Source organism: Alnus glutinosa, chromosome 6 (genome assembly GCF_958979055.1).
Source record: "Alnus glutinosa chromosome 6, dhAlnGlut1.1, whole genome shotgun sequence".
Lineage (NCBI taxonomy): Eukaryota > Viridiplantae > Streptophyta > Magnoliopsida > Fagales > Betulaceae > Alnus > Alnus glutinosa.
Genome location: NC_084891.1, coordinates 10,012,246 through 10,037,247, shown reverse-complemented (window position 1 = coordinate 10,037,247; position 25,002 = coordinate 10,012,246). Strand labels below are relative to the sequence as shown.

The 25,002-nt window shown below is 36.4% G+C and overlaps 1 protein-coding gene across 2 annotated transcripts; it reads left to right on the top strand.

Annotated features, from left to right (window-relative positions):
• Positions 1-19,955, top strand: LOC133870405 (L-arabinokinase-like). Of its 2 annotated transcripts, none has more exons than XM_062307518.1 (29): positions 1-368; positions 741-848; positions 1,146-1,214; positions 1,426-1,509; positions 1,669-1,745; positions 2,330-2,396; positions 3,421-3,478; positions 3,601-3,668; positions 3,758-3,820; positions 4,515-4,568; positions 4,688-4,790; positions 4,866-4,975; positions 5,124-5,243; positions 7,739-7,795; positions 9,328-9,500; positions 9,595-9,760; positions 10,367-10,450; positions 11,738-11,863; positions 12,196-12,326; positions 12,399-12,480; positions 12,880-12,967; positions 14,200-14,243; positions 14,359-14,454; positions 14,538-14,614; positions 15,326-15,526; positions 15,820-15,985; positions 17,226-17,297; positions 18,609-18,812; positions 19,584-19,955. In XM_062307518.1, the coding sequence occupies exons 1-29, from the start codon at positions 264-266 to the stop codon at positions 19,704-19,706; spliced, it is 2,976 nt and encodes a 991-aa protein (XP_062163502.1). In that variant the 5' UTR covers positions 1-263; the 3' UTR covers positions 19,707-19,955. The 2 variants fall into 2 exon arrangements, with proteins under 2 accessions (XP_062163502.1, XP_062163501.1); XM_062307517.1 differs by having other exon boundaries at positions 2-368; positions 9,592-9,760.
• Positions 19,956-25,002: the final 5,047 nt, after the last annotated feature.

Sequence of the window (25,002 nt, the reverse complement as noted above, 5' to 3'; positions counted from 1 at the left end):
GCAAGTGTAAATCGGAGCGACACGCAAATATCGGAGCTGGAGTAGCGGAGGGAGAGGAAGAACCCGCCTGGTGCCCCGGGGAGCTGACGCGTGAATAAATGTCGTGATCTTCTTCTTCTTCTTCACCAATCTGTTGCTGCCGTTTCTCTCCATCACGCTCGCTCTACGTAAACGCGTTGTCTATATTAGGAGCATCCGTCTCATTAATTGTTATATAGAGAGAAAAATAATTGTGATCGGTGCCAGAGACACAGAGAAAGAGAATGAGAATTGAAGAGAGTGACGGAGTATCGGCATCGAGAGATCACCTGGTCTTCGCTTACTATGTCACTGGCCATGGTTTCGGCCATGCCACTCGTGTCGTCGAGGTCTCATTCCCAATTCAATTACATTCACCTTTCCAACATTTCTCTCTCTCTCTCTCTCTTCTTTTTTAGTTCTAAAAAACACTCTCCCAATTTATTGGTTCTTGATCAGATTGCTGTTCTTTTGTATGTTTTGTTGACTTTTTCAATATTATATTCAGATTGCTGTTCTTATTTTTTTTCGTTGCATATCAGGAAATATAATTCTGATTGTCGTAGTGTTTGATAGAATTTTATACAAAATTTCTGATTTTTTGAACTGTTGCAAATTTATATATAATCAGGAAAGAATCCCGTCAAGATTTTCGATTTCTTTTTTTATTTTTATTTTTAAACATTTTTTCTCTTGAGGATTAATGGATGTGATATGCGTAGGTGGTGCGGCACCTAATTCTAGCCGGGCATGATGTTCACGTGGTCACCGGTGCTCCGGAATTTGTTTTCACCTCCGAGATACAGTCCCCTCGGCTCTTCATTCGCAAGGTAACTCGTAAACACAAAAATACGAACCACTTTCCTGTTTGTTTATATAGAAAATGTTTTCTCCCCGCTTTCAGTTTTTCTCTATTTGTCTCCAGTTGCCAGACTAACTATTTTCGTAAATGCAACGGTGTAAGTCAAGTTAAAAGGAAAAAAACTTTTCGGTGTGTAATAATTTTTTTATTTCTGTTTTTGTCATACAAGGGGTTGATGTTTTAGAGTATTCTTTTCTAAGTGGCCACACTAACTTATACACTACCGTACAAGTGATTATTAATTGATGCAATTGTGGAAATTCAGGTGCTGTTAGACTGTGGAGCGGTTCAGGCGGATGCATTGACAGTGGATCGTCTTGCCTCCTTGGAGAAGGTATACAAATATCTTCTCATAACAATGCTAATGGATTTGGATAAGTCATTGTGCTTTATTTCTTAACATTGTATCAGGTTTTCTTTTTTTGATTGAATGTTGACCTTGTTCATATACATGACTTTCTTTATAAAGATGAATCTTTGGACTGTCTTGGATGGCTTCTTTGTCACCTTACAAATTCTGTTTCCTATCTTTCTGGGTGTTCCAGTATTCCGAGACAGCTGTGGTGCCTCGGGATTCTATTTTGGAAACAGAAGTAGAGTGGCTGAACTCCATCAAAGCTGACTTAGTGGTACTTAAGACGCTTCTCTTAATTGTTGTTAAATTATAGACATTTTGATCATATTACATTGGTCATTCTAAGTGCTACTATGAATTTGGAGGGAAGCTGTTTTAGTCATGGACTTGACTGGACTATCTTTGGCAATTTTTTGTGCTTATCCAAGAACAGGTCTCGGATGTTGTTCCAGTTGCTTGTCGTGCAGCAGCTGATGCTGGAATTCGCTCTGTTTGTGTCACAAACTTCAGGTAACTTGTTATATCACTAGCCTGCTGTTTCCTCTATTTTTTGTGCTTCTGTAAATTCTCTTTTTAGGGCTTTAGAGTATTTAATGTGGCCTCAATCTAGCTTTTATGAGGTAGCCATAGTTAAAGGATAACAAAGCTTTATATGGACTAGCATTAATGGTGTTGATCAATTTCTTTTATTAAACTGCAAAAATGATGCTTGAATTCTCTCTTGCTGATCTTAGTTTCTCTTTCTGTCATAATTTTTCTTTTACTTCTCCATCCCCATATTGGATTGTCTAAATAACCCAACCCACCACCTCGTTCTCTTCATACCTTTGGTATTCTACATAGTTCTTGTGCTCCTTATCCAACCTATGTTCAGTCTACTGTAATTGGCCTTTCTCTTCACCTAAGCCACTATCTTATGATAGAAAACTGTCTGCGAGTAACTAAACTAGAGAGAGCAGTATAATAGAATATGGTTTCTATTCTCAAGTTATGACTTATGATGAACTATCATTGCTAAACTTGTCTGAGTTGCTGAATTCATCAAATTGAGCACTCAAGCGTTATTACATCTTCATCTCTCCTACTGTTTGCAGTTGGGACTTCATCTATGCGGAGTATGTGATGGCGGCTGGGAGTCATCATCGTTCAATAGTCTGGCAGGTGACCTAAATTTTCTTATATCAAATATTTTCTTCTCGAAGTTTCTTTTTTCGATTGAAAGAAGTCTTGTGAATTGCCGATTGCATCTTCTTTAATTTGATTTTATTCTGCCAAATTTGATTTGATGTAATTTCTAATGCCATTGTCAAAACATTAATCAGCTTATCTCCAATGATGACGTGCTTTAGGTGTATTGAGTTTGGACAATATATTGTTGGTGGCTGATGTTGGCAAATTTCCATGAAAATCATCTGGAAAGTTAGATAAAAACACAAGTATATTTGTTTTGACTCCAGTTTCTTGCATATTATAATTTAAATATTCATGTTCTCTTTCCAAAATCACAAATGTAGAATGATGTGAGACTCAAATGAGATCATTAATGTGATGTCCATGTCTTGTATTAATATGTCTGTGTTGTCATTTTCTTCTGAATTTTAGTTACTAGGAAGGGAATTTCGTGGATATAGGGCACACTTCCCCCCCATGGTGGCAATTTCTTATTAATACCAGAAAGATATAAGTAGAATTCTAGACAATTACTAGTATTCTAGCTTCTTGACATGATTACCTCTTCCACCATTGAAGAAAATGTAAAATATACTTCCTCTATCTCATAATAGATGGTGTGTTTTTCTTTTTGGCTGTCCTAAAATAGATTAAAGTTTCTCAAAATGGAAGCATTTCTCTATTTAGTTTCCCATATTACCCTTAAATTTGAACCTACCTTTTTTCCAAATATGAAATCATTTTTTTTTTTTCCAGAAATGTGAGCTCACTTTTTTGGCCAATCTATGGATTTTTTAAGAAAAAGTATTTGTTTCATTCAATTATGTGTCATTTGAAACTTTAATCTATTGTGGAACAAAGGGATCATGCAAAACATGAGGTGATAATATTGGTCTTTACTAATCAAAAAAAAAATATTGGTCTTTACTTTCTTGAAGTTTTCAGTTTTGCCTTTTGGTGTTTCCTGTGCTTATTATTTTTATAAAGTTGTTCAGTCTCTTGAAAATTGATACAGATAGCAGAGGATTATTCACATTGTGAGTTCTTGATCCGCCTCCCAGGATATTGTCCAAGTATGTTATTGCATAACCACCAGACAATGGTTTTCATTGTGTCCAATTTGACCTTCCTCGACTAGATAAACTTTGCTGGGACCTTTAATGAATTTGTCTTAAAATGTATGTTTACCTTGCAGTGCCTGCTTTTCGAGATGTTATTGACGTACCACTCGTTGTGAGGAGGTTGCACAGATCACGCAAGGAGGTTTTGGCTCCCAAAACCCTATTAAATTCCTCATTGCATTATTCAATTAATAATGCTTTTTTTTTTTTCAAATGGTTTCCTTGTTGTAGGTGAGGAAGGAGCTTGGAATCGGGAATGATGTGAAACTAGTTATCCTGAACTTTGGTGGACAGGTAACTGATTGAGAAGTTGTCATGGTTAGGTACTAGGATGCCTTCTTTTTTATTTTTATCTTATTTGGAAAGATTTCATTAAATGATTAGTGACTACAAATTTAGCCTGATGGATAATTCGTGTATTCTCTCTCTCTCTCTCTCTCTCTCTCTCTCTCTCTCTCTCTATATATATATATATATATATATATATTTATTCTCCCTTGATAGTTAATTGGTTGTGGTGTTGAGCTGTGCAGTGGCTGCCTAATCTGTCACCTCGATAATTTTTTTTTTGTTATACTAGTTATTGCTAAACTAGACCATAAGGTATAGCACAACCTTATGGTCAGGATCTCTAACTATGTCACACATTAGCAGTGAATTTTAGTTGCATGAATGTTGTATTGATTTAGCCAAAAGGTTTGGCTGCATATAGTTTTCATTGATCGAGAAGATTGATGGTGAAATGCTGGTAGTTTGAATAATTGTTAGACTGAGATATACCCTGGAACACATCTTCTGGTCAATGGGCTTGCAGAAGTGCAATATTGACATCAATTTTTTGCCGTTCTGTATGACAGATGTGTTTTGGGCATGATGATATTTGCCTCAAACATTAGACGCATGTTACCGCTTCTTTTTTAAGTTTCAACAATTTTGCTTTCTTTACCTAATTCTTGTTACACCTTTATTTGTTATCTCTCGTTTGCAGCCAGCTGGCTGGAAGCTGAAGGAGGACTACTTGCCTTCTGGTTGGTTGTGCCTGGTATCTTTTGTAGCAAATACTATACATCCTTGCCCTGTTTTAAATGTTCTTAGATAATTGACATAATTGTGTATAATTCTGCATGATTTGGTGATGGCAGTTATTGTTCTTTTGTTCAGGTTTGTGGTGCTTCTGACACCCAGGAGCTTCCACAAAATTTTTTAAAGCTTGCAAAAGATGCGTATACACCTGATCTTATAGCTGCATCTGACTGCATGCTTGGTCAGTATTAAATTTTTGCTGTTAGCTGATCTCAAACAAATAGATATAAAATATACAAAACCTGCATTGTTTCAGGAAAAATTGGATATGGAACTGTCAGTGAGGCTCTTGCATTCAAGTTACCATTTGTCTTTGTACGCCGAGATTATTTCAATGAAGAGCCATTTTTGAGAAATATGCTTGAGGTTTAATTGCTTACTTTTATTTCACTATCATTATCTTTTGTCTTCTTCATTCTTTATGCTCCTCTTTTGGGCCCCGTATTCTCTTCATCTCTTTCAGGAAATGCTTATCAAGAATCTAATACTTGAGATATTTTATTTTTTTAAACAGTATTATCAAAGCGGTGTTGAGATGATTAGGAGGGATTTACTCACTGGTCACTGGAAACCTTACCTTGAACGTGCAATTAGTTTGAAACCATGTTATGAAGGAGGCATCAATGGTGGTGAGGTAAACTTTCTTTGCTCAAGTTTTATGTTTCCATTTTAGGAAAGGAGGTCAAGGGAAGGACTAATTTAGTTCTATTAAGTTTCTTGTCGAGCACTTCTTAAGCACCTACTGGTTATGGATTTCATTTGACCAAAAGAGTTTGCAGAATCCAAATCTAATTGAGTTTTGATAAAAAAAAAAAGAAAAGGAAATCTCACCTGAAAGTTGATTAAGAGCAATCTTTAATGAACATGGATGAACATACTAATTGCCACAAACATGAAGATAAGAGTAATGCTAAATGTAAGACCCATGTCCCCCTTGTGTCCCGCCAAAATTGATGTGGCTTTTAAAATCACTATTTGTTCAAAATTCAATAGTGATTTATCACAAAGCCAATGATGATTTTAAAAGTCACATCAATTTCAGGGGAACACCAGAGGGACACAAGAGGCACACAAGGGGAACGTTTACCATTACTCATGAAGATAAACATGTAATGAATCCCTTATTCTCTTTGTACTAGTTTGCTGTAACCATTATGCTGCAAGTGAAGGTCAATATATTACCCAATGTTAGTAAAGGGACTAAAACTTTTAATGAACAGAGAAGATCTGATTATAATTTCAAGTCTAAGATGAATTGTCTTGATCAAAAGCTAAAAATTAGTTGTCTTTGTTGTCGTTTGTGTAGGACTACAAAGTATTACATGGTTAAAGTCTGTTATCTTTACTATCAAATTTACTGATACCTAAAGGCCTTCAAGAGTCCTATAAGCGAGTGTTAAGTTTTTGTTGAACATTGTCTAGTGATTTCAAGCAATTTTTTTTGGAAATTCACTATGAGAGTTAAGGAAATGCCAGAATTTGAAAAAGAAAAAAAAATGGTAATGAACAAATTATAATTTAAGTACCATGATAATGTAGATGTTTTATAGGAAATTTCAATTCGCTATTACCTCCTTGGATCGTTGGTATTCCAAATATGATTCCCGTAAAGAAGCATCTCATTTACTTGACAATTAGAGGTTGAGCCTCCTTGTTTTGATAAATGTTAAGCTACTTTTTTTTTTCAAGTATATTATCCTAATAAATGATTGATTTTATCATCTGACATCTATCTAATATTTTAATGTTGATTTTTTCTTAATTAAATTAATATATAACCAATAATCACTTTCCCTGATAATTATTGATTTTATTATTTCTTGTTTTCGCATATATATTAATTTTTTCTCCTAATTCCCATTTTGTTCTTGAAACACATTTTAATGTAATGTACAGATCTACATATTAATTGATTATTCTTAATTTATTTATTTATTTTTTCATAAATTGGTATATAGACTTGGCACTTCTCCACATTTAATATGTCTGATGAATAGATTGACTATGTTGAAAATATTAAATCCCTAACTTGTTCATAGTGGAATACATATTATTCAAAATGCTTTCTAGGATAACTTGGTTAAATGTATCTTTTGTTTAGATGATTAGTCAAAAAATACAGATTATCAAATTGTATCCAAAATTTTCCATATATGTATATCCACTGAAAAAGAAAACTTATGTATTAAAAGTCAGAGAATATAATGATAGTTTTTCTAGCATAACTATATGGTTATGAGAATTACTTATGACATATTATGACATTGATATTATGGTTAAAGACTAAAATCTTCGATGAAATTGATATGAATTGCATTTTTGTTGTCGATAATACTTAGACTTGCATCAATAAAATTCAAACGAAAACTTTAAAATGTTTTACCTATCAAGAATTGCATCAATAAAAAAATGTCTCAAAGCTATGGAACTTTAATTTGGAGCTGTCTTCGTAGATGACATTTCAAATGATATCTTAGTCAACGAGTATATTCAGGACAATTATCTTTGATACATTGCTGGGAGCAACCATTTAAACTACATGAGGAACAAGTGTTTTAAGGGAATATTTGGCCATGGGGGATGTGCATTTGGAATTTCTTAACTTAAAACTTAGATTTTTTTGGGCAATGCTTTAACTTAGATGGCATCTCCTCCTCTGTAAGAATAGCATGGACGGTTTGGTCAGGAGTTCAAAACCCTCATAACAAAATCAATTAACTTTAAAATAATTAAACAGTTGAATGAAAGAGGGTTATTTGTGCAGTGGTTGTACCTTGCCTGTGGCTGTGGTAACTAACACAGACCGGAAATGTATAGAAAAACCTAGACTTTACAAAAAGGAAAAGTATGCAAAAATGGACCAGTGATATGCAAACCCTGTTGAATTAAGTTTCCACAATTAGGAAGTTCTATAGGTCTGGAAGTGTTGAATCCTGAACTCTTTAGAAGAAGTTTTCAAATTTCATTGCTAGTAGGTAGGGTTCTAAACAAGGAAATACTACCTTGTTTTCTAATCATTCCAGGACCTTGATTTGAAATGGCTTCTTCAATGTCACAGAGTTTTACTGTCATATTTAAGTTGATATTAATTGCTTTCAAATGATTTCCTGATGCATTTTACATTTATAGGTAGCAGCTCAAATCCTGCAAGAGACAGCTACTGGGAAAAACTATACATCAGATAAGGTAATTGAACGTTTGATGTCATTTTTATGTTTTATTTGGCTTTTGGCTTTTGCCATAGTATTAATTAAACGATTAGATTTACATTTTCCTATCAGTTTAAGCTTTTAAGATACGTGATAATTTAACGTGATATCATAGTAGATGTCATGATTTGAACCCTAACTTCACAGTTTACTCTCAATTTCAGTTCAATATTTCACGTGTTGGGTCCTACTTGTTGATGGAGAGTTTGAGTCTACATGTGAGGGAGAGTGTTAAAATATTAATTAAATGATTAAATTCACAATTTTCTATTAGTTTAAGCTTTTGGAATAAATAGTAATTTTATTAATTTTTTAGGTGTAGAATTCTTTTTCCTCATTATGATTGGGTGGGTGTCGGTGTGATGTCCCACATCGCTTAGGTATGAGAATGAGGGTGTGCTTGTATATATATCCGCACCCTTCTTGACACAACGCATTTTAAAGTCATGAAAGCCATAAACTTATCAGAACTCTGCAGTTAAGCTGCGAGAATAGTACCAGGATGGGTGACATCCTGAAAAGTCTTGTTCGGGGGAGCAAAAAGCTGACAATATTGTGTCGTTTGGGGTGGGTCGTTACAAATGGTATTAGAGTCATTGCCCAGCCTAAGATGGGGGTAGCGTGCATAAGCCCATAAGGGTGAGTTGCCAGTGGGCACTCGCTGGGACGCTAAGAATGGGGTGATCTCATGAGAGTCACCAGTGGGCACTCGTTGGGACGCCAATAACAGATTGATCTTATGAGGGTCGCCAGCAGGGACAATGGGTCCCAAGAGGGGGTGATTGTGATGTCCCACATCTCTTGGATATGGAAATGAGGACGTGCTTATATATATATTCACACTCTTCTTGACATAACTCGTTTTAAATCCGTGATGGCCACAAACCTGTTAGAATTCCGCAGTTAAGCGTGCTTCTGCGAGAGTAGGAGCTGGATGAGTAATCTCTGGGGAAGTCTGGTTTGGGAGAGTCAAAAGCAGACAATATTATATCGTTCGGGGTGGGTCGTTATAGTCGTTGTCTCTTTCATTACTGTCATGTCTATGATCTGGTCGGATCCACTTAACAAAACTTTTAATCAAAAGTATTTATATATAAACTTCTGGACAAATAGCCCTCCAAAGTCTATTAAGTTTTCTATTTTTTTGTTTACTTTTATGGGTGTAATTGGTGCATGATAAAACAGATATCCTATTAGTGTCAATATGAAATAGAGGAATATATGATCAAATTTGAAGATGGATGGTTCTTACACATATGCATTTATGTGCAAGTGCGTGTGCACATGAGCGCATGTGTTAGAATTGATGTAAAGAAATTTGATGAAGAATTCTTTTGATGAAATTTTCACTACCCATGATATTAAAAAGGTGCCCATATCTGGAAGGCTAAAGCATTGGTGTAGTAAGACTCACATTTATGCTAAACAGTAGTGTATTAGAAACAATTCTATTTTCCAAGAGCAAAGTAGACTCAGGTTCTAATTCCATTTTACCTTACTGAAATGCAGCTTAGCGGGGCAAGAAGATTGCGTGATGCTATAATTCTTGGGTATCAACTACAGAGAGTTCCTGGACGAGATATCAGCATCCCAGGCTGGTATTCAACTGCTGAAAATGAACTTGGTATTTCTAGTGGATCACCGACTTACCAAAAGACTGAGAACAGCTCCCTATTGAACTCGTGAGTTTTCTTTCTTTTAATAGTTTTGAGTTTGTTTATAGAGTTGATTTGCCTGATCTGTTGAAATCCTTACATTTTTTTATTCATCTAGAAGCACCGAAGACTTTGAGATTCTTCATGGAGATCCTCAATGTTTTCCAGATACAATATGTTTCTTAAAGAGCTTGGTCGAACTAGATGCTGTATATGAGACTGAAAACAATGCTGAGAAGCACCAGACACGGGAGCAAAAGGCTGCTGCTGGACTTTTCAATTGGGAGGTATTTCTTATTTCAACTTATTTTATTTTTTTCACTTCTCCTCCCTGGACTGATTTGTCTCCGTAGCATCTGTGGGCGAGGATGATATGCACAAGATGATAATTGTGTGTGGTATTGAAATAGTTGAATTTGACTCAAGATTTACATTATTGTTGTTTTTTTTGTGTTCACACGACATATCGTGTAGCTTAGCAAGTGACAGCGGTTCACACAACATTTCTTCCTGCATTGGGATAGACCCTGAATTGAATAATTGTTATAAATGGGTGCTTCTTTGTTTGAAGACATAACTGCACATGGTTGTTAAATGACATATTTGAAGTTTGATGATCTGCTTGATGTTAGAGGTATTCCAATGTTATGAAAATTGGATTATGCTTCAGGAAGCACTCCCATTTTTAATTCAAAATTGATCGATTGAAATGTAACTGTGAGACAATTCTTAATGTTTCTCCATTTAAGATAAATCCTGGACATGATACAGGATAACACTTTAATCCTTTTCAATTTTGTGGTAGTTAGATAAACTTGTAACTGCTTCTGTGTGGGTTCAGGCTGTCTGGCATTTTGATAATTTCATTTTGTTTCCCTAAACTTTGGTTACAGGAAGAAATCTTTGTGGCAAGGGCACCTGGAAGGCTGGACGTGATGGGAGGGATTGCTGACTATTCAGGAAGTCTTGTCTTACAGGTTAGATTTCTCAGTTGGCTAGTTTCCCTATTTTCTGCCTTTAATGCATACTATTGCCATCTGGTGCCTTCTTTTCCCTCAAATTTTATCTTTCTATGAAGTAAGATTTTGCTGTATTTATCTCAAACTATTTTGGTTGCATATGTAACTATTAATTTCTTTGCTTAAATTATTCTAGACCAAACGATACTTGCTATAAATAGATTCTGACGATTAAGTTGTTTGAGAAGAAGGAAAGGAAGAGAAAGAAGTTAGAAGCCACGTACTTTAAAATTGCTTAATTCATGTTGTTATGAGTTCAGGGCTGACGGAGTTTCCAATGTTACAAATCAAATTAGATCATAATGAACTCCTCTACGCTGTCAGTGTAAGCGCTAGAGATGCAAGAAGGGGGAAGAGAATGAATGAGAAGACTGAATAGAAATAGTGACATGAACTATGATGTTAGCAACTGTTTCTTTCTTAGGATCACATGGCTGATTATAATTTATGTGAATTCCGAAACTTGATGTTTCCTCAAAACTGTGCAAGAAGTATTGATTGACTACAAATTTCCTGAATTTAGGAATTCAGTGTATTTATAAACAATTTCTTGATGATGTTAATGACTAGCACAAACAACTTGACTTTTTTCGCTATCTTAGATCAATTTTCCATTAAGGAGACTGAAGAGGATGTTGACCATAGATTTACATGGATGATATCGAATATTAAATTTGGAGTGTTTTTTTACTCTAGATGCCTATTGAGTTTGAAGAGAAAGCTCTATTGGACGACTATAATTGCAAATATAGATTTTTTGGGTAGGATTAATCATCTTTCAAGTATTCCCACCCATTTCTTCTCTGAATAGTTGGTTATGGCATTCATTCTACTTTGTACTTGGGGTGCATATGCACTATCAGAGTCCCGTGTTATTCACTAAAACATTAATAACTTCTGATCTTAGTGCGGCTTCCTAACATTGCTTCTATCAGCTTATTCATTTATATGATCTCTATTTAAAATTAAACCATATTTTCTCTGAAAGTTAGAGTTGTCAATAACAACTCGTTTTTGAGTCCCAAATAGTCACTGCATAGCATCTGATATAGATGTAGAAAATTTTGTAGAAACTCCATCCTTCCTTTTGCATTAACTATAATTCCTTCAAGAAGGTTGTCTAGGCATAGAGCTGGTATTATTTTCTTCTCTTTTAAAGTTCATTCAATTATATGATTGCTCACATTTTCCTCCCTTCCACTCTCACTTTTTCCTTTTCTGTTTCTTTTATCTGCTCTCTTGCAGATGCCAATAAGAGAAGCCTGCCATGTTGCCGTGCAAAGGAATCATCCAAGTAAACATAGGCTTTGGAAACATGCCCTGGCTCGGCAGCAAGCCAAAGGACAAGGATCAACACCTGTCCTGGAAATAGTATGTATGAGCATTTGAGTGGACACTACGTTTTATTGTTTTTCTTTTGAAGTCTTTTCATCTATAGAAATGGTTGATTTTTCTTCTTCTCTGGGATTGTGAAACAGGGTTGTTATTAATTTTATTTTATTGATAACTAAAGAGTGGTTGTTATTTTTAAATAGAATGTAGATATAATTTATCTATTTGAGTGGTTGAAATTTTGTCACAATTAGCTTGGAGTCCATGACATACCTTTCGTTCCCAGGAAAAAAAAAAAAAATTCATATTGAATTATATATTTACTTGCTTTTATTAATATCTTTGTTATGTCCACATTTTGGCCAAATCAGGTATCATATGGTTCAGAATTGAGCAATCGTGGCCCAACCTTTGACATGGATTTATCTGATTTTTTTGATGGAGAGCAGCCAATGTCATACGAAAAGGCAAAGAAGTACTTTGCTCGAGATCCATCCCAAAAGTAGGTCACTTTTCTTCATTTGACTGTCTATAATTATATAATAACAAGCAACTTATATGGTTCATATTTTAGGTGGGCAGCATATGTTGCAGGGGCGATTCTGGTGTTAATGACAGAATTGGGTGTACACTTTGAGGATAGTATCAGTATGCTGGTATAAGTTTCTCCCTATCTTAGCCTATGAATGGAATTACTTTGCCTTTTTTTTTTCTTAATAAGATTCATTTGAGTCTGGTATCATGCTTGGTTCTAAAATGCCACACTCTCTGCACAATTGTGCTGCTCTAATGCATACTTCTATACGCTCTCTATTGTGTATCACTTCTGTGTTTATCATGATGTTTTAGTTTATGGGGCTGTGGGACTGCTACTAATACTTGCACCAGAAATTATGACATTGACACAGTTTCTTTTCTTAAATTTGTTGTGATCATTAAAATGTTATGCTATATGAGGTTAATGTTGTGAGTTATTCGTGTTCCATTTTATCATCTTCAAGTTTAAGTTCTCATATACAGGCCATCATTAATCTCCCAATATTACAAACATACAGGTTTCTTCTGCAGTCCCTGAAGGTAAAGGTGTATCTTCTTCTGCCTCTGTGGAGGTTGCTAGCATGTCTGCCATAGCTGCTGCTCATGGTAATTTTATTATTTGAATATATCGACTTAGAACACTGTCTAGGACTCAATTTCTTTAGCTCTTTTTGTCAGTGGTCCGAGAATTTTGCTTCTTTCAGGAAGAGAGGGGGTTAATAACCAGTTATTTCGAGTCATTTCTATAGCTGCATGCATTTTTCTTGTAGGTGGTACATGCCTACATATAAGAATAGAGAACAATGAATACATCAAGCTAGATTTAGGCTACATCAGGACTAGATCTAGTTAGATAAATAAAATTATACTCATCCACAATTAAGATGTCTCAACAGCTCAAATCCGATTGGGGACAACTAATATCTGGAGCATTCAACTTTTTGAACCCAAGAAGGCTAGCAGAAGCTTACCCTTTTTTTTTTGGGTGCCTAGTTGGTGTACAAACACAAGCTGCCTCAACAGGATGAGTTCATCGACTATTGGAGCAATAATTATACTAAAATCACTAATAAAATCAAGGAGCTCTTATAATATGTTTTGCTGCCACTCAATGCAAAAAATTGCTATAGGTTATGGCCAAATCCAAATAAACCCTAGGAGTAACAACCCCTTGGTATAATAATGCATGTGTGTGTGTGTGTGTGTGTGTGTGAGAGAGAGAGAGAGAGAGAGAGAGAGAGAGAGAGAGATCATGACCCATCCTGGTATAATAACCACTCCAAGGAACATGGGACCTGGAAATATAAAATTGTCTAATTTTCTCAGAGACACTTTCCCAGAGTATCTTGGAGATGCAACAAGAATGAAACTCATTTTCTAGTGATCAGAGCCAGAAGTTTAACATCATTACCACATGACTGCCTAAGGGAACTTGCCAAAAACTGGACCTAGCTGTAATTGCTGAGCACGACTTATTTGTTGGAATTCTCATTCTGGAGTCATGAATGCAGAGGAGAGAGGTCTGTTTGACCTTGAAATTGTATTTGAAGTACTAGATATCTGAAACCAATATTAAGTTCTATGGAAATGCTTAATATGTGATTCTTCCCGACAATACATCTGGAAAATATATTACGGGGATTTCTCTGTGTTCTATTGCAGTTTCAGACTAGAAGTGTGACAGTTTATGAATTATGCTAGTGTAAATATTGTACATAATTTCTTGTTTTTTTCCCCCTGCCACTTTTCTATGAAAAAAGCTGCTACTTGTTCTTATTCTATCTTGGAGAAGCAGCTGAAGAATCAATCAACTTAAGATCTTCATCTATAATTTGCAGGATTAAACATCAGTCCAAGAGATCTTGCTTTGCTCTGCCAAAAGGTTTGCTTTTCAGCATAACCTTCTGATTGATTCTTTGTTTCATCCAAGTATGTTTAATTTTTTATACCTTGTGCATATTATGCTACTTCATTTATTGTTTCATTTTGTTTATTAGGTGGAGAATCACATTGTTGGAGCTCCATGTGGCGTGATGGACCAGATGACTTCAGCATGTGGTGAAGCCAACAAACTTCTGGCAATGGTGTGCCAGGTAAGCACCATTAGTTCTGGAGAAAACAACTCTCAGTAGTTTTTATACAGATCAAAAAAATAATGTCCAACTTGAATTGGCAGCCTGCTGAGATAGTTGGGCTTGTAGAAATTCCTAGCCATATCCGATTTTGGGGAATTGATTCAGGAATAAGACACAGGTAACAGGTCTATTAATATGCTTTATTTCCATTATTCTGATATTTGTTTGCCTGTTGCCATAATTGACATTGTTTTATCATGTCTTTTTTGCCTAATTTTCATGGATGAGTTAGCTGAGTTGAGCTTGCATATTTCCTCTCATCCATGGTGTGAGGATTCGGTGGGGCATTATGACAATTAGGATCCTAAGTATATCTTAAAATAGTAGCACAGTATCTGCATATTCATTATAAGATCCAAGCTATATAATCTTCTTTTGTTGTCAGATTATGCTGGATTGTACTTGTAAACCTTTCATCTTGTATCCGCATATTTATTCTATCTTGATGTTGGAAAACGCTCCACTTCCCAAATTTTTTACCCCAGAAGTGGTTCCCAAATAATGTGTCACCATCCTATGAGATGGTGACGTCATTTTCCTAAATAATAGATCTCACACATGATTGACGCATCATTTGGAAATCAACTTTTTGGAAAAAAATTTGGTAAATGTATCAAATGAATTCAACTTCTTAATTCCCCTTTATCTTGGCTCAATAGCTGCATTTCAGAGTAGGTCCTGTTCAACCAAATTTTTTTTTTTAAATTCTGCTCTTCTACTAAGCCTTGAGAGTTTTTACCATCCTGTATCACCATCATTTATTTGCACTCCTTCCTCATGTTTGTTTGGAAGTTTTTGAATTCCAAGTCTTCTGGTACTTTTATGGCAGTATTGGTGGTGCAGACTATGGATCCGTCAGAATTGGTACCTTTATGGGTTGCAAGATGATAAAGTCTATTGCATCTTCTATGTTGTCTCAATCATCACCAAGTGCCAATGGGGCAAACCTTGATGAATTGGAGGCTGATGGTGTTGAACTACTTGAAGCTGAAGCTTCACTAGATTACTTATGTAACCTGTCACCTCACAGGTATGGTCCTTTACAAAACTTTCCTTCTAGAGATATTCTAAATGACACTGGCTTTTTTTTTTTTTTTTTCAATCTTAGAGTGAAGAGATCAAATAAATTATCAAATTCTGAGGTTGTAGTTTAGTAATCTATTCCTTCACCCTCCCCTCTTTCGATGCTACCTTTTGGACCTTAGATTATATTAGTGTCAAAATTATGTCCGGTTGCTAGATGATTCAAATTTAAGTGAGATCAATTTGGTTCTCCAATTGTGAGGTTAATATGAGTTCTTCCTTTTGTACCTTATATTACAGATATGAGGCTCTTTATGCTAAGATGCTTCCCGAGTCCATGCTTGGTGAGATGTTTCTGGAGAAATATGCCGATCACAGTGATTCTGTTACAGTAATTGATCATAAGCGTATTTATGGAGTGAGAGCACCTGCTAAACATCCTATAAATGAAAATTTCCGCGTCAAGGTTAGGAAATGTTTTTAACTGTTTGATTGATAGTTAGAAAACTGAATTTGCATCACAAATATCAATAATGGATTAATTAGATGTTGCTTCATGGAAAGGAAAATTTAATTTAGAGATCTATGGCATTGTGAATCCAAAGAAGAGTTTTGTGATTAATCTGATCATACTTATTTTGCATACAAATTTTTGTAATTGTTTTCCAATTTAGAGGGTAATTACTATATACCTTTCTCAGCCTTTTGGCTAAGATCAAGTGTGGAGGGTAATTACTTTGAACTGATCTCTCAACGTGTGTGTGTGCGAGATTCGAACCTTAGGTCTGCCCTAATCTCACTCCACTCCTTTATTACTACTGTCAAGCTCAATGGGTGGTTTCTAATTTGATTGAATTTGAATATTTGTTGTTTTACCATTGCAACTTGTAATGTCGATCTTGGTGTTTAGCACTTGAATTCATATATAGGCTGTCATGTACTTGCACTTTTCCCGTTATGGGGTAATCCTTTTAGACTTTTTTAGCTAAGTTGTAATTATTATCAAGCCCCTTAAATTTTGCCTAATAAAATCTCTATTTTTGAATTTAAATTTCTCCTAGCAAAATCTATATATGCAGGTTTTGTCAAAAGATTTTTACTCGTCGTTTCTTCATATAAACCCTTTTTTTTAATGCTCCTGTATATCTCTGAGACTGTTGGTCGACAATGTACTTTATTGATCAAGATTAAGCTTATGTTGCTTTGAAGTTAGATTTTTATTATATTAATCAGTTGTTAGATTTCTAGATGTTAAATTAAATTGTATTTCTTTCCTTTCTTCTCTAAATGTCACTTTTGGTCTCCTTTTCTTTATCGACCTTTATAAGGTGGAAAATCATCACTGAAATTAACTTTACTAGAATATGAGAGGACTTTATTTCAAACTAGATAGGGGACAGTCTAACTGAAGAGCCATTTCCACTTGAATGGTGGTTAATATATCAAGTCTCTCATATGTGCTAATATAAGTATTGATAACCCGGACTCAAATAACTATCTTTATATAACTGTAGTCTGTACATGATGTTATTGCTTTACATTTCCACCTGTGGTTTATTTTTTTGGGAATATTTTATGGACTTTATTGCTTCAAGACATTTAAAAGACTTGAGAGATAATATGCAGCAGATACCTTGTATTATTTACTTTTGATCACCATTATTACACATCAGCTGAGTTACTTCCCTTAATTACTCAACTTACAGGCCTTCAAAGCACTTCTAACATCTGCATCTTCGGAAGAGCAACTTACGTCTCTTGGAGAACTGTTGTATCAGGTATGTCCAAATTTCTGGTTTTGATACTGTTAGGTGATCTTGGTTGCGGAACTCCACTCTAAATAAAGTTAGGCTTGCCTCTAAGACAAAAATAATGTAATGGAAATCTGTGACATCTGGAAAATAAAGTTAAATGAGCATTATACCCATAAAACTTAGCTCCTTCTATTTGTTTTATGAATGAGTGTTTTATTATTGGATATGAGGACTTCTATGTGAAATGAACAAGGATCTAACAAACAGACATCCAATTAAACTTGAATCTTAAATTGATTGGTTGGTTGAGTATGCTTAGGATAAGTGATGAACAATACTTACCGTACTAGGTCAACTGTTTTTTCAGAGGTCTGACTTTGTAATCCTTAAAATTTGAACTTTATATAAATTAGAATAGGATACTCAATTATTATCCTTCATATTAGGGTGACCACTGGAAGCGTTGGCAATTTAAATGCTGAAAATAGGTCCAAGCTCTTGGATTCAGCTTTTCAATGTTACAACTTACAACAAGAAATATATAAGTTGTAGCCATCATATATCGAATTGTGACACTCCATGTGCCTGAGGTTTTTCATATCATTGATAAAATTCCTGATTACTTCTGAAAAAAAAAAGGATTAAATTACTTTTACTTATCAAAAAGAAAAATGTATCAATACAAGGTGGGGTTTGGCGGCACGTGTTCACTGGTTCCATGCCCCCTACAAATTTGAAGTTCCTATATGCCTAGTCCAGCCATTTGATCATCAAGGTGACTCCCGACCTATAAAACTATAATATCACTAGTAAATGTTTAAAAAGGCACACACACACACACACACACACTCACATTTATAATTCATTTGTGAGAATATAAAATTGCTTATAATCTTTTGGCCTAAGTTACTATTGGTGGGTTGATTAGCTACTGGCCAACCCACATTATGGAAATAGGTTCAACCTATTAAAAGACAATCTGGTTCGTGAAAGTTGAACTGAACTATAGAAGGTGAGTTGTGGGGTCCATGTTGGGAGAGTGGCACCCTGTCTTCATTCTATCCAAAGACCAGATCCATATATAGTGAGATATTTATCATTATGATTTTTAAATGAAGCATCTTTTCCCATCATATCTCAAATGGAAGATATTATGTATTTGATGAACATGTCATGATCTTATTTTGTGTGCATTTATTGAGTATATTAGAAAACCAAGCGAAATTCTGGAGTTATGAATGTCATGTTGATGATTTTTTTTTTTTATTTTTTTTTTTATGTGGAAATAAAATAAAAGGAATGAAATGGTTTTTGACATTTGACCGTCTTTTGCAGTGTCACTACAGCTACAGTGCTTGTGGACTAGGCTCTGATGGGACAGATAGGCTTGTACAGTTTGTACAGGAAATTCAGCACAGTAAATTATCAAAATCCGAAGGTGGGACTCTATATGGAGCCAAAATTACAGGTGGAGGTTCTGGTGGAACTGTTGGTGTGATTGGAAGGAACTGCCTACGAAGCAGCCAACAAATTCTTGAGGTAATTTTGTTTCTTTTTCTAGGAAAAAAAGAGGATATCTTTTACTTTGATACATGAGAGCATTAGAAGACCTGTCCTTTTTTTTCCCTTAAAATATCAGGCTGATGTAGAACATCAGAACATTACAATTTCATATCAGTGCACCTCTTCAACTCAGACCATCTCTCCTTATTAAATCACTAGATGTCCAAAAAACTTAAATTGATAGGAAATGATAAAATCATTTAGTTAATATTCTAACACCTCCTCTTATGTGTGAGAAGCTTATAGGAAGTGACAAGTTTAATCTTTCAATTAATATTTGTAACACTTACGCTTACATGTGAGCTCAGACATTTAATTAATATTTAATACTTCTATGTATGTGTGAGCTCAAACTTTATCAACAAGTAAGATCCAAGAAATGAAATATTTAATTGAAATTGGATAAAGTGCGGAGTCAGGGTTCGAAATCCCATAAGAATTATGAATAATAATTTAATTAATATTTTTATAGTCTCCCTCCTTTCCCTCATGCCAGTTAAGGTGCCTCCATATATGAATTCACAGCTTGTGGATTGAAAAGATCTTATCCGTAACATGTTTCTGTACTTGGCACTGGCCTTTTAATTGAGAGTGAATTATTCTTCTCTAACTGTTTGCATGGCTTTCTCAAATGTTCTTCATAACTGGTATACTGCCAATTATCTGGTGATTTAGTGGTAAGCTGTTATTTATTAATGTCAATAGATTGAACTGAAATTATGGGCTTTATGCTGTTTGATTATCCAGATTCAGCAGAGATACAAAAGTGCAACGGGCTATTTGCCATTTGTTTTTGAAGGCTCATCACCAGGTGCCGGAAAGTTTGGCTATCTGAAAATACGCCGTCGCATCTCTCCCACCCTAACATAGTGTCAGCTTTGCGGGGTAGAGGAATTAAAGGAAACATTTATGTGAATTGATTGACTCTCACCAGAACATGTTGGGAGTATGACAATGAATAAATTTACAGTTATAAATTTACAGCTAGCAAATGGGACTTTTTTGAGGGAAAGCAAGTAGTGATTGAAAGATGGCAGGAGGATAGTAAGGAGGATTGACATGCAACTCTTATTAATTTAATAAGAACTTTAGGGTAAGTTTGCGAGCTTCAATTTTTAACGTTGGCGATTATGTTCGTTGTTGTGTGAAATTCATTGATAATTTCATCCATTGTGCTGGACTATTTTTATATTTTGGGTAGAATGAAAGAAATAGTTTTCTTGAAAATAAGAAAAAAGGGGCTGGAAATGCAAAAAAGTACAACCCTCCAAAGAGCAAATACAGCCGAATTTGTGAATCAGTTGGAAAACATTTTGAAGACTGCATTATTTGGTAAATGATAGGAATACTCTAGGAAGGAAAATTTTTGGTGAATAGGTAAAGGAATCGTTAATATATTGTTCAATATCAAATTTTGTGTTATTAGCGACGAACTTGCGAAAAAAAGGCATCGCGCTAATAATAGTCGTCAGCGATGAGTATTTGACAAAGCAAGAGGCGACAGCTTTTGTGGTCGCTCATACTTATCAACGACGACAAAAGAGCTCTAGAGTCCATTTTTCTTGTACTGACAATGCTTTCATATTGCGGCACTCAATGTCCAGCACATGGCAGGGATTAGAATGTGTTAAATAGGTTTTTATTTATATTTAAATAAGTTGACTTATACAAGTAAATTTAAATCAATGTATACAAGGAAATATAAATTTACCTCTACTAAGAAATACAAATCAATCATCTTAAATATTAAAAGAATATATATTCTAACACAGCTTGTTCTTTGGATTTAATAGAAAAACTTCTCGCTCCACCACTGAAGACAAGAAATATAGACTTGAAAAACCAAGCCAGGTCGGCCAGCTATATTTGTTGCTGTCCATTAATAATATTTAAAAGGTAGAAAAAATTTATACAAAATAGGGATGCTTATAACACAAAAGAAAAGTTATATAACGGGATTAGGATAGGATTCATATTAATATAACGTGGATTAGGATACTTATAAACCCTCTTGACTTTTGTTCACTGTAAATAGTTGGAAACATGTACCGATCGAACTGGTGTATGTATTGCCAACTAATATAAAGGCATCTATGAGCAATCGTCTTCTCAGCTCTCTTCCAAAAACTCTTCTATGAAAAACCTTTTGACCCAAAAGCCATGGGAGGAGGGAATCTCTGTGCTTCCCTCTCCCTCCTCACCCCTTTCTTCTCCCATCCTCCTCATTTCCCCCTTTGCTTACGCCTCTTTTGAGGCTCCTATTTTGTTGGAGTTTTCTCTAGCTTTATCCACCTCTTTAGAGGCCGTTTACCTGCTTTCCTTACTAGTAAAACAGCTTTCATTGATCATCGCCCTCCTCCACTGTGTCTTCTGCCGAATTTGGATAGGATCTCAGGTCAAAATTTTCGAAGCTAGATCTACGTTCCTCTGCCAGATTCAGCACAACACGCGCCTCTCTATTGTGTTCTTAGTCGTCTTCCGCCTCTGTCGACACCAGCCGTGGCTTGCACATGCCAGCGAGTGAATATCACCCGCCGACGCGTGGTGGTTACATTCCTCCTCCTCCAAGCCTTCCTTGCTTCTTCTGTCAGTGGTTTACGGTAGCCCTCAGTGTCCTCTGGTTGAGAGAGGTCTTCAAGTGCTAACGCGTGATCTTCACACGCTGGCGACTTCTAGCCTCAGCTCCCCCTACCGATGCTGTGATGCTTTTGTTTTATCATTTTTGTATTTATGAGCTTTTTGTTTTATGTATCTTCTCAATGTTTATTGTAGTTGTTACCTAACAGGTGTTTGGATAGGGTTCATCAGGACCCTATCCACACCTAGTTTAACCGCCTCTACTAGCGGCATGGGTTCTTAGCATTCGTGCCAAGAATCAATAGGCCTGCGTCATTCATTTGATGCATTGCCTCCTATTGTCTGCTTTCTCTCTCTCACACACACACACATACATATAAAGGCATCTATGTGATGTTGATTTATAATTCATGATGAGAAGCGTAAAGATATGTAAAGTCAATGAAGATATGATGGTATTATGATTTATTATCAGAAGCTTAATGATATCAATAATGATGGTCATGGTGCTATACTTTTGTATTTCATTGCTTTAAATAAATTTCATTTACTTATAAAGAAAGAAAAAATTGTATTTAATTAGTTAATGAGTTAAGTTATCAACTTATGCTGATGGTTATCTTACGTATGTTTTCAGTCCTTATCTTTTTGGTTCTTGGAGGACTAAAAAAGTTCTAGTCACTTGAGTGTTCGCCCATTGAGGTGGCAGTGAATAGCGATGGACTCTGTAAAGTCAAGCAAAGGCTTAAATATCATGTGTACATCACCTTTTTGTTACCTTCATGCTTTTCCAAGTCTAGCTAGTCTATCGATGTAACGACTCACAGAAATGTACTAGCCACATCTGCGCTATCACTCTAAAAGGACTAGTCAATTTGGAGCTTTCCCTAGAATCACTTATAAAGCCTAGTTTCACCTAGTAACTAGGAAATGTAGGACTTAGCACTCATCTATCTCTTATAAATCACTCACTCTATGTGAGCTATTCATCTCTTTCCAATATGGGACCGGGGTGTTACAAACTCCCCCTCTTAAACTTTTGACGTCCTTGTCAGGCCCAAGTCATGCAGTGCTTCAATACCACATGGCCTGGCGTTACTAGGTAGCTCTGATACCATTTGTAACGACTTAGGAAAAAGCACTAGCTACATCTGCGCTATCACCCCAAAAGGATTAGTCAATTTGGAGCTTTCCCTAGAATCACTTATAAAGCCCAGTTTCACCTAGTAACTAGGCAATGTGGGACTTAGCACTCATCTATCTCTTATAAATCACTCACTCTATGTGAGTTATTCATCTCTTCCCAATATGGGATCGGGGTGTTACACTTGTGATCTGCGTAAATTTCGCAACGCTCTCCGTAAAGATAGTGTCACCAGATTTTCAAGGCGAAAACCACTGCAGCGAGCTCAAGATCATGAGTTGGATAATTATGTTCATGCACTTTTAGTTGCCTTGAGGCATAGGCAATCACTTTCCCGTTTTGCATCAGAACACAACCTAATTCCTTGTAGGAAGCATCGCTGTAAATTACGAATCCCCCCATCCCAGATGGGAGAGTGAGGACAGGTGCTGAGACCAGTCGGTGTTTCAGTTCTTGAAAACGTCTTTCACAATCTTCCGACCAAATGAACGCCTCATTCTTCTTGGTAAGTTTGGTTAAGGGTGCAGCTAACTTGGAAAACCTTTCAACGAATCTTCTATAATAACTTGGGAGGCCTAAGAAGCTTCGTATCTCATGAACACTCGTAGGCCTTGCCCAATTAACCACGGCCTTTACCTTACTGGGGTCTACCGAAATCCCTTCCTTTGATATGACGTGCCCCAGGAATGTCACTTCTTCCAACCAGAATTCACACTTCTTGAATTTCGCAAAAAGTTTATGTTTCCTCAAGATGCTCAGTATCGTAGACAAATGCTCCTCGTGCTCTTCCTAGCTCTTCGAATAAATTAGTACATCATCAATAAATACCACCACACACCTATCGACGAGTTCTCGAAAGGTTCGATTCATCATGTCCATGAATGCGGCGGGGCATTGGTTAATCCGAACGGCATTACTAGGAACTCATAGTGCTTGTAACGCGTTCTAAATGCTGTCTTTTGGATATCTTCTTCCTTAATCTTGAGTTGATGGTATCCGGACCTTAGGTCGATCTTAGAGAATACTTGGGAATCGTGTAATTGATCAAAAAGGTCATCAATTCTTGGTAGTGGGTATTTGTTCTTGACGGTTACCTTGTTCAATTCCCTATAGTCGATACACAACCTCATCGATCCATCCTTTTTCTTCACAAATAAAACGGGCGCTCCCCAAGGAGATACACTCGGGCGAATGAATCCTAGGTCTAGGAGTTCTTGCAACTGCTCTTTCAACTCTCTGAGTTCGAGTGGTACCATCCGGTAAGGTGCCTTGGACATAGGTCCCGTGCCTGGTAATAAGTCTATAGTAAACTCGATCTCTCTGCCTGGAGGTAATCTGGGTAGCTCCTCTGGAAACACATCTACAAAATCACGCACTATGGGTATCTCCTCGAGTTTTGCTTCTGGTGCTTCTTTTGTCGTATACGCTAAGAATCCTAAACACCCTTGCTTCAAAAGCCGAGTCGCCTGCATTGCTGATACTAGCTTGGGCGAGTTGAAACCCCTATTCCCCTGAATTTTGAATTCTGCCGCTCCTAGTGGTCTGAACACTACTTCCTTGCAGAAACAATCGACGCAAGCATGGTACATGGATAACCAATCCATACCTAGGATCACGTCAAACCCGCTCATCTCAAATATAACAAGATTAGCCGGCATGACATGACCTTGTACGGAAATAGGGCAGTTTCTAACTACGGAGGTACATACTACAGTTTTCCCTACGGGGTAGCTACTGCTAGGTCTACATCCAACCATTCAGACATCAAGTTACAGTCTCAAGAAAAAGAGTATGATACAAATGAATGTGTTGCACCAGAATCAAAAATCACAATAGCCTGGCGGGTTGAAATCAAAAGTGTACCTGTCACTACTTCGTTTGATGCTGCTGCATCACCTGGAGTCAGGGCATATACACTTGCAGGCGCAGTATTCCATTGTTCCCCTGGGCGATTCTGATTGGTTGGATTGTTGGCAGGGGCCCTGCAATCCTTAGCGAGGTGTCCTGGTTCACCACACCGATAACAGCCCGGCTGTCCGAGTCGACATCTCCCAAATACATTTTTCCACAGGTCTGACACGTAGGGCGCTGGCCACCTCCTCCATGATGATGAGGCTGTTGAGGAGCTGTACTCCTTCCAGTAGTTGGGTTGAATCTCTTTTTGTTGTGGTCGTGGGAAGGTCCCCCGTATCGGCCCCCTTGTGGTCCCTCAATCACTACAGCTTTGTTGACAAGATCCGTCAAATTTCCAATTTCAAAGCCGGCCACTTGATTCATGATCCTTGGCTGCAAACCCCTTTCGAACTTTCTTGCCTTTAATTCTTCCGTGGGGACTAGATACGGGGCGAACCGTGATAATTCTATGAACCTTGCTGCATATTGTTCCACTATTGATGATCCTTGCACCAGGTCTGTAAATTCTTGTGCCTTCGCCAGTCGAACTGA